This window comes from Triturus cristatus, chromosome 9, assembly GCF_964204655.1.
Source record: "Triturus cristatus chromosome 9, aTriCri1.1, whole genome shotgun sequence".
Classification (NCBI taxonomy): domain Eukaryota; kingdom Metazoa; phylum Chordata; class Amphibia; order Caudata; family Salamandridae; genus Triturus; species Triturus cristatus.
The window spans coordinates 934,238,779-934,253,421 of NC_140592.1; the positions used below are offsets into that span (position 1 = coordinate 934,238,779).

At 43.6% G+C, this 14,643-nt stretch overlaps 1 protein-coding gene across 4 annotated transcripts in view; it reads right to left on the minus strand.

Annotated features, from left to right (window-relative positions):
* LOC146799096 (sodium/potassium/calcium exchanger 4-like) overlaps nucleotides 1-14,643 on the minus strand; it is a 937,744-nt gene that overhangs the window by 463,537 nt on the left and 459,564 nt on the right. For all 4 annotated transcript variants that reach the window (XM_085628040.1, XM_085628039.1, XM_085628038.1 and 1 more), the window contains one exon: nucleotides 6,052-6,136. In XM_085628040.1, coding sequence (XP_085484166.1) covers nucleotides 6,052-6,136 — 85 coding nt within the window. The remainder of the gene's footprint in view (nucleotides 1-6,051; nucleotides 6,137-14,643) is intronic.

Genomic DNA, 14,643 nt, shown 5'->3' on the forward strand with positions numbered 1-14,643 from the left:
TCTGAGGGGGTGAAAAACAAAGGTGGAGAACGTGAAAAGGGGGCAGGGTGGATAGTTCCTGACCCCCTAGCCTGTGTCAGGGGGTCCCAGAAGGACCCCCAAGGGCAAAAATTAATTTTAATTTTTTTTTTAAATCGCCGAATGCGCGTAGCATACGCGCACGGCTTAAACGGAAAAATTCCGCGAGAAAAATTCCGCGAACTTCGCGTAACTATTACGCGTACCGTACGCGCACAGCAAACATTTTTTTTCAAAAAGGAAAGCTTAAAAAAAAATAAAAAAAATTGTGAGGTAAGGTTGGCTCTTAAAAGAGCCGTTGGGTTAATACAGGGATAGAGGAAAGAAAGAATGGGAATATTATGAGCGTCTACAAACGTGCTGGTCTATCTTATTGTTAATAAGGGAAACACTGGTCTCCCCAAAAACAATCAGACCACAACATGTTGTACACCTCATTGAAACCCTCCGAAATCGAGGGTTAATGTCCAGAGGAGCAGAAGAAGGTGATTCTCCCACCTCAGAGGAAGGGCTCAGCTGAGCTGCCGATGATGTACTCGGCTGAGCTTCTGAGGTTGGGCTCAGGTGACTTACTGAAGAGTTTTCTTCAGTATGTCGAGCAAAGGTCCTGGGATGTTTATCCCTAAGGTGTCTCATCATAGAGTGATTTCCAAAGGAATACTTCTTCCTTGGATCTCCTCTAGATAAAACACGGTCACAAAGTGTGCAAGTGACCAATGGAGCATTGACCTTTTTCTGCCCCTCTGGAAAAGTAAAATACTCCCACACAAAAGAATCCTTTTGTTTCCTCCTTCTCTGTCTGATGATGGTGCTGCTAGGCTCACTCTCAGAAGAGGTCTGCTGCTCTCCCATTGTATCTCAATCTCAATTCAGCTCCTTCTCCTAGGGGATCTCAAGCAGTAATGAGGGGAATGGGTGTGGTGTGGGAAGTTTCTGGAACTGAAATTAGTTTCAACCAATGAAAAGTGTTCTTTGTGGATCACATGACCTACCGTGCGCGCTCCGTAAGCTTACGGTACGCGCTCGTAAACAAGTACGCATGCGCAAACCTGATGCTTACGGAGCGCTTACGGAGCGCGTACGTAAGACGCACTCGCGCATGCGCATTACACGCCCCTGCGTAACCGCGACGTTGCTTCCACGCAACGCGCATGCGTGTACGCGTACGTCACGTACGTATCAAGTAAGAGCACTGTACTTATGACGTACGGAGCGCGTAGCGTCAGCTTACCGTACGCGCATCGTATCACGTAAGCACACCGTACTTATGACGTGTGGAGCGCGCAGCGTCAGCTTACCGTACGCGCACGGCAAAAAATGCATAAAAAAAATAAATACAAGTTTCAAGAGTTGTAGAAGATAATAACTGTGATGTACAACTGTATGTAAACATTAATTTTTAAAAAATTAACCATTCCATAATGCAGGATATAGTACATATATTATTTTATACATAGGTTGGATATTATTTTTTACCAAAAATCTCAAAAAAAAATTTGCATTTAAAAAACCGTACAAATTCACTGAAAAAACCATAGGTTTCACACACGTTATAGTTAGGAATTAGCATTTAAAAAACCTTGCAAATTCACTGAAAAAACCATAGGTTTCACACACGTTATAGTTAGCAGGACATTTCACTCGTGAAAAACCAATGCAATTCCCCCGTTATAGTTAGTGCAGGCAACTATAACTCACGCGACCGCAATCCTCTGCTGATGACGTCAAATATTACATCACTGTATTTAGACACTTATTTACCCATGTCTTCTTCCATTAATTTTCAGCTATACATATATTACAAATATTTTTTTTTCAGAAAGACACATATGTCATCAGTGATGTAATATTTGACGTCATCAGCAGAGGATTGCGGTCGCGTGAGTTATAGTTGCCTGCACTAACTATAACGGGGGAATTTCATTGGTTTTTCACGAGTGAAATGTCCTGCTAACTATAACGTGTGTGAAACCTATGGTTTTTTCAGTGAATATATATATATATATATATATATATATAGATATATATATTTAAAGCAAAGGTTAAACGTGTATATGCAAACCATTGATTAGATTGGTCAGCTGATGATTTGTACATTTATAAAGGAATCCCTACTGTCTACTATAATGATTACACATTATTAATACGTTTAAATGCATCACATACGTTAATGAAATCAAGTCACACATTGAATATAAATGTCATATACAAGTTCAAAACAATATACAAAGAATAATACATTGAGAAAGATACCAAATGTCATATATGAATGTGTAAGTGTATAATTGTGAGGTATAAAAGGGTGGAATCTAAATAACGCTGCTCCACAGGTATAAATCATACTTACACCTGGCACAAGTTTAGTGAATCTCTACTAAAGGTGGAGCCTTGAATTATTTGAAAATGTCTGTGATGCAGCATGATTTTAAAAATCATAATATACAACATGTTTATACACAGAAGACACAAAAAGTTTCAAGTATACATTGCACACTTTAGATACAGTGATGCATGAAATGGAGACAAGTGTAGTAGAAATATCGTAAAAGCATGCTTTAAAACGTGAGATGAAAAAAACTCATTTATAAAATAATACTAATACATATAAATGAGTTTCAATACTGAACTTATAAAGCATATGTTGCTTATAGATGTATATTGATGAAAATGTTGATGCTAAGTGAAGTAGCCTAGTATTTTTCATGATTTTTGCTTAGAAAGCATCATTTAGAAAAGCCGGTTTAAAACTGTGTAGCAATGAATTACAAACTTGAGATTTTGTAATATGATATTAGAGACTCTATAGTTTATGAAATATTGAAAACAATTTTAGTAGAATGAAATTTGAAAAACATGCATTTATATGAATGTTGTGAAAAATTGTGGTAGTAGGGCATTCCTAACGTTAGCCATTTTTAAGTAATAATATTTCATGAAAACATCATTTGAATTGATTTAATATCATTATATTTGAAGTAACTCATTTCATTTTACTTAAAATGCTAACTTAAAGGCCTTTGCGGAAATGCTTTCCTCTAATGCTGACCTTTCCCCTGATTTAAATACAATGGATCATTCTTTGTAAGTAAATTGTTGCCTATTTGTCCAGTTCATGCTCCCCTTGACATTCCTGAATGTTTCTTTAACGATTCACAGTGAAATATTCCTGTAGGAATAGAATTTCAGCTATGGCTATAAGTCATAACTTTACATTTCCTTTCTACCTATGTTAGGCCTGTGTGGACTCACAAATGTTTGTTTCTCATGACTAGCATGGGAAACCAGCTTGATGTTTCAATCATCTCAGGTGACATGATGTGAACATGGAAATGTGGTAGTCTTTTGATGGTGGTGTGACGCCATGCCACTGGACTTTACTAAAACTCTATACAAGAAGAAACCTCAAAACAGGGGCCCCAAACACCATTGATTTTTGTTTATTGAGACCTGGATGCTATGTGGATTGACCTTTTACTTTGGAGTGTTTGTCGATGCTACAATCAGTAGCTGATGGACTGAGTGAGACCTTCTTTGCCAAACCATTTCTATTTTTTAATTCCATTATATCTTTAGCCCTAAGCTAATTGACTCGCCCCTAATGTACTTCGAGTTTGAATTTTCTCCCTTTTGTAGGACCTGAGCTGTCAGAAATGTGAACCATCCTTCTGCCTTAGTGGAGGTAGGACTCTGTAAATCTGCAAAGGGAACTTTATAACCATTCGATAAAAGATTTGCTTAAATGTTTGGTGCTTTATTGCAAGTTATTCTTGACTGAAGCCCTTAAGAAATTGCTCATTTTGATTAATTGTGATTCTTTAATGCAATAACCAAATTAATTAAATCTTGGCTGAGTCTATTATTGAGTCCTGTTGGTTCTTCATTCAATCTGTGCTTCTGTTTAAATGTGTTGTAGACAGAATCAAAGAGCTCTATCAGAACATCAGGTTTTACTTTTGTCTGTGTTGCTATTGTGGAGTTGTTGGTTTGCATAATCCTCACTTGACTTAACTTCTTCAGGAGGTTGGGACTCCCAGTAGCTATTCTTTATTTCTACAGTATGGTTTCGAGAGTTGTGTATCTAAATTTGATTTAAAATCTGTGAGTTGACTGTCAATTAATGGTCCTCATTGCAAAGCTAACGTGGAGTTGGGGCATCCTAATTTTCACCCCTGCTATCAGTGGAGAAAGATTTGTCAGAGGATCATTGTCTCTGTGGTAATGGAAACACTTTAGACTGCCTAATCGTAAAGGGCCCAGTACGGTTAGAGTAGTAAGGAGAGTAAGTGTACAATATATAATTTTATGCATGCTTCAAGCTGCAACATCTGGCTGTCTGTACATATCATAGTGTATTGTTTCATAATTGTATTTATTTAGCACCTTTCGGGTTGCCTAAATGCATTATCTAATGAGTAGCATGTTACACCATGAAAATGTAATTTGTTGGCAGGGTGTTGTATTTCCTATGAGGCTATGTGGTGTGTGAGTCACCAGAGTGGTGCTGTTCTTGCCATGTTTTGGGTCACAGTACTTAGAGTAATGGACTAAAGGATAGAGAGATAGTGTGGACAAGTTATAGTTAGCTGGCAGCTGTAAGTTGGTCTGTAGACCACATGTTGAGTTTATGATGCTGACAATTTTCAATCCACTTCATGTGTGCTGTATGACAATTAGTACTGCCACACTGTGATTCCTGTGAGGATAGGAGGACTCAAAGAGATCAGAGGGAGGACAGAGATCTCCCTGGATGGCATGTCTTACAGTCATGCCAGTGTGAGTAACCACTTATTAGTGTCCAATTTTGAGCATGCCGGGAGATAATGACAGTACTTTCAGGGGTGGACTTCCAGGATGCAAGCACATGTGGCAGATCTCAGCACACTATGGGTACTTGTCGTCTTTGGTGCAAAGTGATTTGGTTCAGGTGGATTGGTGGTAGGTGTTTGAAACTATAAGAGTGTCCTATAACCGCTCTTATCTGTTAACATAATAGCCAGCCAGGCTGGAAGTGTTTCATTAGAACTGCTAACAGTATAACTGTCAACCAGCCTGCACTGATGAGAGCTTGCCGAGGCAAGGTCCAGATGTGGAGATTCCTGTAATGTTTTGGTAACACTGTTTTAGCAGGACCACCAAGAGAATACCAGTCATTCAGCCTGCACTGACTACAGTCGGCAGAGGTAGGGTCCAGCTGCAGTGATTTCTGTCACTTTTAGGTTCTCCAGTCTTAGCGGGCCTGCCACAAGGCAGTCCTGTGAGGACTACATTTGCATTCCAGGCCTGCAGTGATTACAGTTTCCTGTGGTAGGGTTCACTTGGTACAAACCCATGATTAACTATTCCATCCCAGTGTATACAGTCTGTAGGATAGCCACAAGGGTAAAGTTGGTCTAACCTACTGTTTAGTCTGTGTGGTGTACTCAGGAGTGGGTGATAACTCTAGCAGGTGTTCATCACCTAGAGAAGAAACAAGCCTAATAACGTCTCATAGAGTCTCAGATCGTTCTGCTTCAACATTTTCAGACAGGAGCTGTGAACGATAAAATAACAATATTTGTCATAATTTGGGCAGCAGCCATTTATCAAGGAGGTAGTGTGTCAGGATTCAAATTTAGACTTCATGGGGGGCGGAGGTACAGGTTTTTTCCTTTTCTAAAATAAAGTATCTTTAAAGGGCCTGTCTAGTGAAATGTTATACACGAACATTTTTTAGTTCTCTGATTTCATAAAGCACTAATTATGTCCCCCATCTGCCATTCCAGTTTACAGTCCAACATGATGATGGGGGATATCACATCGAAGAACAAGCTGCTGGCAAGAATAAGCATCCTTTCCAAAGCGGTTCGTTTTTAACCTGAAATAAATCAGTAGGGGTTTGAAACTTATATCTGTCCACTTCTTGGGTGATTCTAAGTTGTTAAGAAAGCAAAAAAATAGAAACACTTTGGATTACTCGGGCCAGAGCACGCGGACAGGAAATGTATGGACTCTACTACGTCATGATGTTGAAGAACAAAGCAATGTGCGACTTACCTATAATTGAGGCAAACAGCTCAGGTGAGGAACACCCGGCCGCCATGAACGTGGACCCTGCCACATCTTCACTCAGGTTTAGTTTCTGTAAAAGAAGTGTTGGTTACTGCTGATGGTGAACATACTTGAGCACTCCGAGTTACTGTGCTAAATGTGAACAGTAGCCATTATTTGTGCAAGTCCGAGAAACAATGCTCCCCCCCCCCCCCATTGGAGTTAATCATAAAATGTTCATGCCCATTGGAACAATACTTTTGAAATTGATATTTATAACACAATAAGTTTGCCATAATATTTCTGCCTGCAACATTTTGACATGCAATCGTAGACCACAACTTCTTTCTTTGAATTTACAGTGCCTTACTGCGGCGAAATATTTTATCACTTGCAATGTTAGAAATATGTATAATTTTGCATCGGCCAATTTTTAGGGCTCCGTGCAGGGTTTGCAGGAAGCTTTGTTCCCAATAAACACAGATCAACGTTTTTTGATGCTACTGCCTACAATATCAGAGGGTGGAAGTGGGCACAGCCCTTAATATACAGAAAATAAAGACAATCGTGTTGCCATGTTCATATATTATCATAAATCACAAAACTAAAGGCCAAGGAGTATGGGAGGGTTCTAAGTAGATGCAAATATACGCGCCCTCCTTAGGATGCCAAGGGAAGATGTGCACCTACAAACACCAAATACATCCGTATTGCTAGAGGAAGGAACGTTGGCAACCAATACGTTTTTTTTCCTATGATGACAATATTCTAAATCGGGTCCTAAAAGTGATTCGTGTGCCCTGAACCAGGTAATAGTCTTACTGACTTCTTGATTCACACAGACAAACAAATTGTTTCATGGTTTGCTTTTTTGTTGACAATGGGAATATATCTGTTAAAAGCAATAAAAATCATAATATGGTCCACTTTTATGAAGTTTATAGTCTGTGGTATAACGTTTTTACTGTTAGTGAAGAGACATTTTGCTTTCTTTTGAAAAACATACATTTGTACATGCCTTGTTAGGGATTGTTCAGCGAATCAATAGAGACAAATGATAAGAATATTCATACCTTGCTGTGGTTTACTGATGGAATCCATTACATCATTAGTTGAGTGGTGTCTTAAATTTATTTAATCGGGTGCAGGGCTGAGAGTGCAACAGGGACTAATCGGCGAGGATTGAATCAGAGAGAGCACACATTGTTTGACATATAGGGAAATTATTATAGGTGTTTCAGTTACAGATATGTTACATGTATAAAGTTCATGCATGTACAAGACAGTATACTATTGAGATTGTATCATGCAGGACACCTCTCTGCCACACCACTCCCCATCCCTCCCACCACTAGTATAATATCGGCTTGTGCTTCCTTCCCGACCATCATCACAGCCCGATCCATCATGCCCAGTTCTTCCCTCTCCCTTTCCCTGTCATCCGCCTACCCCCAATTACACCTCACCACTCCAAGCACCCATGGACACCTTCCCCCACCAGCTCATCTACTCTATCCTGGTGAGACCCCTCCACTCCTTTCCCTCTCTGCAACCCCACCCCTTCTCCCCCCATGTTTCTCTAATTCTTTCTCTATTCAACCATTCCTCCATACAAACCCCCACCCCCACTCTGTCTGGACGCACAGTTCTACCAACAATCAAGAGGCACATTCCCATCACTGGGGCCAGCAAATGCGGCTACCAGTTTCACTAACCCAGACCCCTTATTCTTTCTTTCCCCCTCGTCTTTATTCTTCCTATTATATCCCTGCCCAACCTCCCCCAGTCCTACGCAGACACCCTACCGCCAACAGGATCGGACAGCAGACCTCGCCCCCTCCCTGACCTGCGCCACATATGTGACAACCGCACGCACGCTACCGATAACACCTCGTCTCGGACACCATACCTAGTCACAGGTCCCGTCTTTCCCCCATCCAGCAGAGGTCCTCTATCCAAGATCCTTACTTCTCTGTGACCCCTCTGGCAAAACCAGACTATTATCAGCTCTGCTAGGCAGGCCCTCCAGGAACCATCTCTAAATAGGCGATCCGGGCCCTTCAGAGCCTTACCGCCCTCCCTTACAGATCACTGTTTCCCACCCCAGAGCCTCAGTGTTGCGTAGGAGTACCGCATCACCTCCTCCCAACATCGCCCCTTAATCCACTTTTTACATTTCCCTCCCTTTATCACCCCATCCTTCTTACTGCACTATAGCTACCCATCCCGATTTATCATGATTATTCTTTTATTGTGTAAAGCCATCACGTTATTCTATTTGACTTAGGGATGACGTCCATCTATAGTGTATGATTTTATCTTTGCTTTTTGTTTAATAAATAAATGCAACACAAAAAAAGGAGATGATTGCATTATGGGCCTAAAAATTCTGTGTGGGGTACTTAATGGGCTCCAAATTGCTAAAACTGTTTAGCGGTGTGAAAGGTTATGGGTGCACAAAAAATTGAGACCCCGGTTCCTAGATGGTTGCAGTTTACTGCCTCATCTGTTTGAACTTATGGGCCTGACGTCTGGTGCATGATTTGCTTTACCTGTATCGCACAAAGTGCAATGGACAAGATGAACATGATACTGTGTAAAAATTGACAGGGAATAATGTGAGAGAGTGAGAAATTATCTGTTATGGTAGGTATTGCATTGGGTTAGAGCACCTCCTGTAGACCCAGACTCTCATCCTTCTGATATTGAGATCTGTTGGGTAAATCTTGTTCGTACAAAGCTCCTAGTAACTTCGATTAAAGTATTGTATTTGCACATATTAAGCCTTTACCATTGCAACTGCAGCTTTCCTGTCACTTGCCAGTGGATTTTAATACCCTATGAAGAATAATATCAGTGGAAAACTGTCTCACAATTGAGTACAATACAACTTTTCTTTTAAAAGAAGGTTTTATTGCCATTTTTACAGTAAGAAGAGTGGGAAATATGTTACAAATGTGGTCTTTGCAGAGGGTTACAGCCTAGCGATAAATCACATGGGAGTTGGTAGTCCTGGGATTAAAACTCTGCTCGTGGAATTTGCGGAATTTGGCAACCCTGCGTTCCATGGGAAACACAGAGTTACCGGTAAATTCTGCATTTGAGCAGACGTTTGTTTTGTTCGCGTGCTCAAAATGTGATTTCACATGCACAGGGAAGTGTCAAGACTTGCCGGGCACTCAGGAGCGCCAACATGACTTTGTAGCAGCCCGCTAGCTCCCGTGAGATTTTCTGCTGATAGTGCGGCTTTAGGCCGAGCCAGCCACTTCCGATGCTTGATTTGTGACTTACGCAATCGTGAGTGAGCATGATTGACCGCGACTGCAACCTGGGGAAGATTCTCTCCTCGAGAAGCATCTATATCTCTTCGATATGACAATTTCGAGAAGTCCTTTTTTGAACTTGTTTCCTAGTCTGCCAATAGGCCTTCCAGCCAGTAGGCCTAGTTCTGTGCTTTTGCCCTAGGCCTGCATGTGTTCTTTGTTTGTGGTCATGCCTCCTTGCTTGCTGTTTGAACATGTGGTTGTGGCCATTTTGTGTAGGCAGCCAGTGTGCTTTTACCATAGGCCTTTGTTGTGGCTATGACTCCTTTCTAGTTGTTGTTTTTCTGCATGTAATTTTTCTTCTTTTGTAAAGGAAACATGTTGCACAGTTTAGTAAATTTTCGCCATGTTTTTAAACAAATTTGCAATATCCTTTTAATTTACCACATGGCCTAGTCTGCCAATGGGCCTTTCAGCCAACCCAGTACTAGTCATGGGTGCATGAAACAACTGTTTCTGTGGGATCTGTTGAATTGAAACATAATTTAGGCGATGGTTTTCATTGGATTAAATATGTTTTTTTTGTGGTATTTCATTGTGTTTTTGTGCAAACAGTGTATAGATGGGATAATGCCTATGCAGGATGTGTGTTGTGAAAAAAATTAGCCAGTTAATTTTAATTTTTGGCATTGCTTTAATGCTGTGTCCTCTGTGTTGCCTTGCCTCCTTTGTCTGGCCAGTGAGCGAGTGTGTTTGCCATAGCCCACAATTTGCCTTTGTTCCCCATGCCATGTGGCCAGGGGCCATTTTGTATAGTCAGTGTCCATAGGCCTGCATGTGTTCTTTGTTTACCATGCCTCCTGCTTGTTGTTTGACCATGTGGTTGGTGGCCATTTTGTGTGTTATGCTTGAGGCCTAGCAGTTCAATGCTCATACTAATGTACTGTATGAACAATATTTGATAAATTATTACATATTTTTTATTTTTCATCTGCATCACTCCTTGCCTCCCAAATACCAGTGGGTTCCAAATTCAATTCTTATGGTAGTAAATAGTAGTCCCCTTCCCCTAATACATCAGCAATTGAATTATATTTTTTACTTTTTTATTTTGTGATAATTTGTTTAACACAGTTTTTTTGTGTAATTTTAAATGGTTTTATAATTTAAAAAAATGTCTTCTTGTTAATTTGTGCAAATATTATTTCATTTTGTTCAATTGTGTTTACATTGTTTTTTTAAAAAAGTAAAATATTTTTACAATTTAAAAAAAATGTTATACCATTTTCCTAACATCTGACATCAACCTCATATGCTATTGGCTGTGCACAGCCTCACAACAACATTAATTTTCTAAGAATTATTCCATTGTCAGTTTTCTTTTCTCACCTGCACCTCCCTGAGTGCCACTTACCATTTCCAACGTGATGCACATAAAGCAAACAGTTACATCTATGTGTTGTTGTTGCTCTTTCTTATCCTTCCTGAGTGTACATGAAGGTCATGGATGTTAGCCCAGCCCCAATGAAAACCAACGTTACCCCAACTCAATCTGCTCTGAGGAATGCGGCACAGATACCACCACTTCCAGCTTCCACATTTGAAGGGCCCCCAGCAGAGTTCTACATCCACAACCACCTCAATAAACGTAGGCACTGCAGAGAGGCAGAAGTTAAAAATCACCCACCTACCGCCTCTTCTTCCGCCATTGCCACCATTGTCAGAAAGTGGACCTCCCCAGTTTGAGACTTCTTTAGGGTAGCAAGAAGGAGCCAAACAATTGCCATATGCTCCATTTGCAGTGCAAGTGTTAGTTGGGGTAAGCTTGGTACAAACTATGGTACCGGAGGTCAAACAACCCATTTGAGAAAACACCACACAATCTGCTGGGAGGAGCACTTTAGCCAAAGTTTAGCCAAAAAACTACGGGGCATATTCTCAAGAACGTGTGATAACCATCGAAAAAGTTACTTAATGCAACCTTCAACATTGCAGTCTCTCGCGGGAAACTTACGCTGTGTTAACCAAATATTCACAACATGCATGCAATAGTCACCAGATAACGCGTCAAATGGCCGCGTTAAAATCAACGCCACGCCGCAAAAATGCGAAACACGAACGCAAAAAAAGCTGCGATGAGGCCAAGCGTGATACAAAAAGCTGCGAAAACCAGCAGCAGGCCTGCAAATCCCACGCATCTGGAGGGAAAATGCACTATAAAAGCAGAACAAGAAAAACACACCAGAAACAAGCCAAAGTGCACAGCAACATGGATGCACCCTGACCGAGCGCAGAGACCAACATGAACCCCACAAGCCCCACAGACCACCAGCAAGGTACAACGGGGTCAGGGAAGGCCAGGGAGAAGAGGGAGAGGAAGACAGGGTGCAGTCTGCAGGAAAACAAGACCAGCATCACGGAGATGACAGAACACTACCATCAACTGACCCACAATCAGACTACCTTGAATGCAGCCAGAGTGTCGAGGAGGCCAATGGAGGAGGCCAAGAGGCGCTGGCATGATGTGAAAACCTAAACCAGGCACAAAGACGCCGCAAACAGGAAGGCAGCAACGGCGACAGGAGGTGGGAGTCCTGCGCCACAGGAGGAGCTGGAGGAAATGGAGGCCAGTCATCAGTGTGGAGACAGTGCAAGGAGGTGGGAGTACGGACACAGCTTCGAGAGGACCTGACACAACAACAGGGTGAGTAATGACCAGGGACTGGGGTCGGGGGGAGATGGGCACAATGGCACACATGCACAAGTAAGTATAGCACACTGCACACCCACAATAACCCAGGATCATGACCCTCATCCCTGTGGCACACTGCAGCACACACACATAGCTATCACAGCACATCCCATGACAATGTGGCACCAAGTGCAACACCGACACTGCAGAACAGGGGACACAACTGGGTCCGCTCATGCGCAGAAACAGGCCAATCACATTTGACAGAGCAGGGACCTGTGAGATGCATATGTACGGGTACAGCCTCACATCCGTCATGTAGTCCAAATGTCCACTCTCCCCCCTCAAATTGCCAGCACCTCCCAAACAGTCACAATATACATTGTCACACAGTCTACATGTCAACAAGAACAATGCGCCAACATACATGTCAACACAATGTCAACATACATCTCCCCTTCACATTGCAGAGGGACAAAAAACACCTCCAGCAGGTCAGACCAGACAACCCATCAGTGATGCCGGAGACGACCACCACACCTTCGACACCGACGCCCTACAACAGCTCATGGACATCTCAGGCAACCCACCCCCAGGAGCAGGGCAGCCAAGCTACATAAAGAGACTCCAGCCTCTGCACAGACAACACAACAGGAAGCACCCGCCACCACGTCTGGCTCCCAACACTTCACCGAGGCACACATCGCAATTCAAATGCCAGGTGTCAGAATGCCAAAAGGAGGTGTCCGAACAGGTGCGGGTGGGCTCAGAGCTCATGGAAGCCGAGCTACATCAGGCTGTCAAAGTCCCATCAGGGACCACCTACACCTCACAAAGGAGACCCACACTGCGACAGAGACACATGCAGATGTACATTCCCAGTACAGAACCATGCCATGGGGCACGCACATATCAGTCACACATCCACGTTGGCTCTGCGTGCGACGGCCCAGTCCACTACCCTTACGAATTGAGTGGGTGATGACAAAGCTACATGTCCAAGCTCTGACCCGCTGCCTAAGGTGACATGTCTGCGTCCGCTGTACACAGCACAATGTAATGTCGTAGGGCCCTGGGCCCTCATGCATACAAGACCACAGGGACACACGCATATATCATGTTGAACTGGTTACAGACACGTGCGCCGGCCCCTTTATAGGCAGGGCCACATGGACAGTGACGCCTGTGCTGGATGTGTGTGGGGTGAGTATAAGCCAGCCCGCACTGTGTGCTTGGTGCTGGCAACAACTTCAACAGTGGACACCAGTGCAATGGAAACAGAAAACACCTGCATAACAGAGTCAACTGCTGAGCAACATGGAGGGAGCCGGAGCAAGTACAGAGGTCACCCAACATACAGACAGAAGTGTCCGTGAGTTGCAGTGCACTGAGGTTGGGGCACTAGAGATGAGTGCGCTCATGTGAAGCAAATGTCTAGGATTGTGTCCCTTTGGGTTATTCCTGATGCAGATGCAGTGGGGTGTGTTAGACCTGCATCAACTTCCTTATCAACATCCCAGGTCTGCCACACTGCCTGAGGTGACATTGCAACGCAACCTCTCCACAGCACAAAACTCATTCAGTAACGGGTTGCGGTGCACTTATTCAGTGGCACCTGAAGTGCTGAGCAGGGGATCAGGCAGATGAGATCTGAGCAACTCCGTTAGTCTGTCAGTACCACTGTTTCGACTCTGGCAGATGGTGGTTGGAGTTGGCCCTGCCGATGGTGGCGTGTGCCTCCTGCAGTGATGGGACGTCTGGGCGGTTCAGAACTCAAATTGATGTGTGAGCCCTGGCAGTCTACAGTTGAGGCCGGAGGCAGTGGACAGTGCAGGGCCACATGCACATGGCGTCGATTACCCAAGACCACCGAGGTCATCCAATATTCAGTCATACAGGGTCCCTGACTTGAGTTGCACAGAGTTAGTGGCCCCGGATGCACAGCGGCCGGCACAGGCACACCGCCACGGTAGGGTGACTTGCGGTCCACTGATGTAGGGCCACGCAGACTGAGCGGGCCTCATCGATGTGGCGGAGGGTTGCGGGGACAGTGGAAGGTGTCCTCCAGGGCATGATGTGGAGGGCAGAAGCTATCCGGAAGCAGCAAATGGAGTAGTGGAAAGCGACAGCCCCGTTGCCACCACCAATTAGGTATCAGCTACATGAGGATGAAAACTACCCCCTAGTCCATAGACTCAGATGCCACCAATGTACGAACAGAGAGTGTCCATGAATGTCGGGGTACAGACTTAGTGGCACCGGGGCTGAGAGGGGATGCAGTCTGCGATGATGCCGGTACACTGATATGAACTCCGGCATTGCCAAATCAAGACTTTGTGACCTACTGGACCGCAGTGTAGGCCGGAGGCAGAGGTCAGCAGTCGGCCACAGCCATGTGTCGTAGGCTCGCGATGCACGGAGTCAGTGACACCAGGGCAGTTGTTGGTAGTGTTCGATCAGCTCCGTAACGATGATCCTTTTCTCCTCCCAAATGCAACGCGTAATCCTCTTACGCCTGATATGTACTCTGCCTTTGAATAATCGATGTTCAGTTCCAATTCTGTAACCTTCTCGAGCGCAGCGTAGGCCGAGAGCAGTAGTGCGTGTGGGCCCACAGAATCTCGCAGTTGTGGTGTACTACTA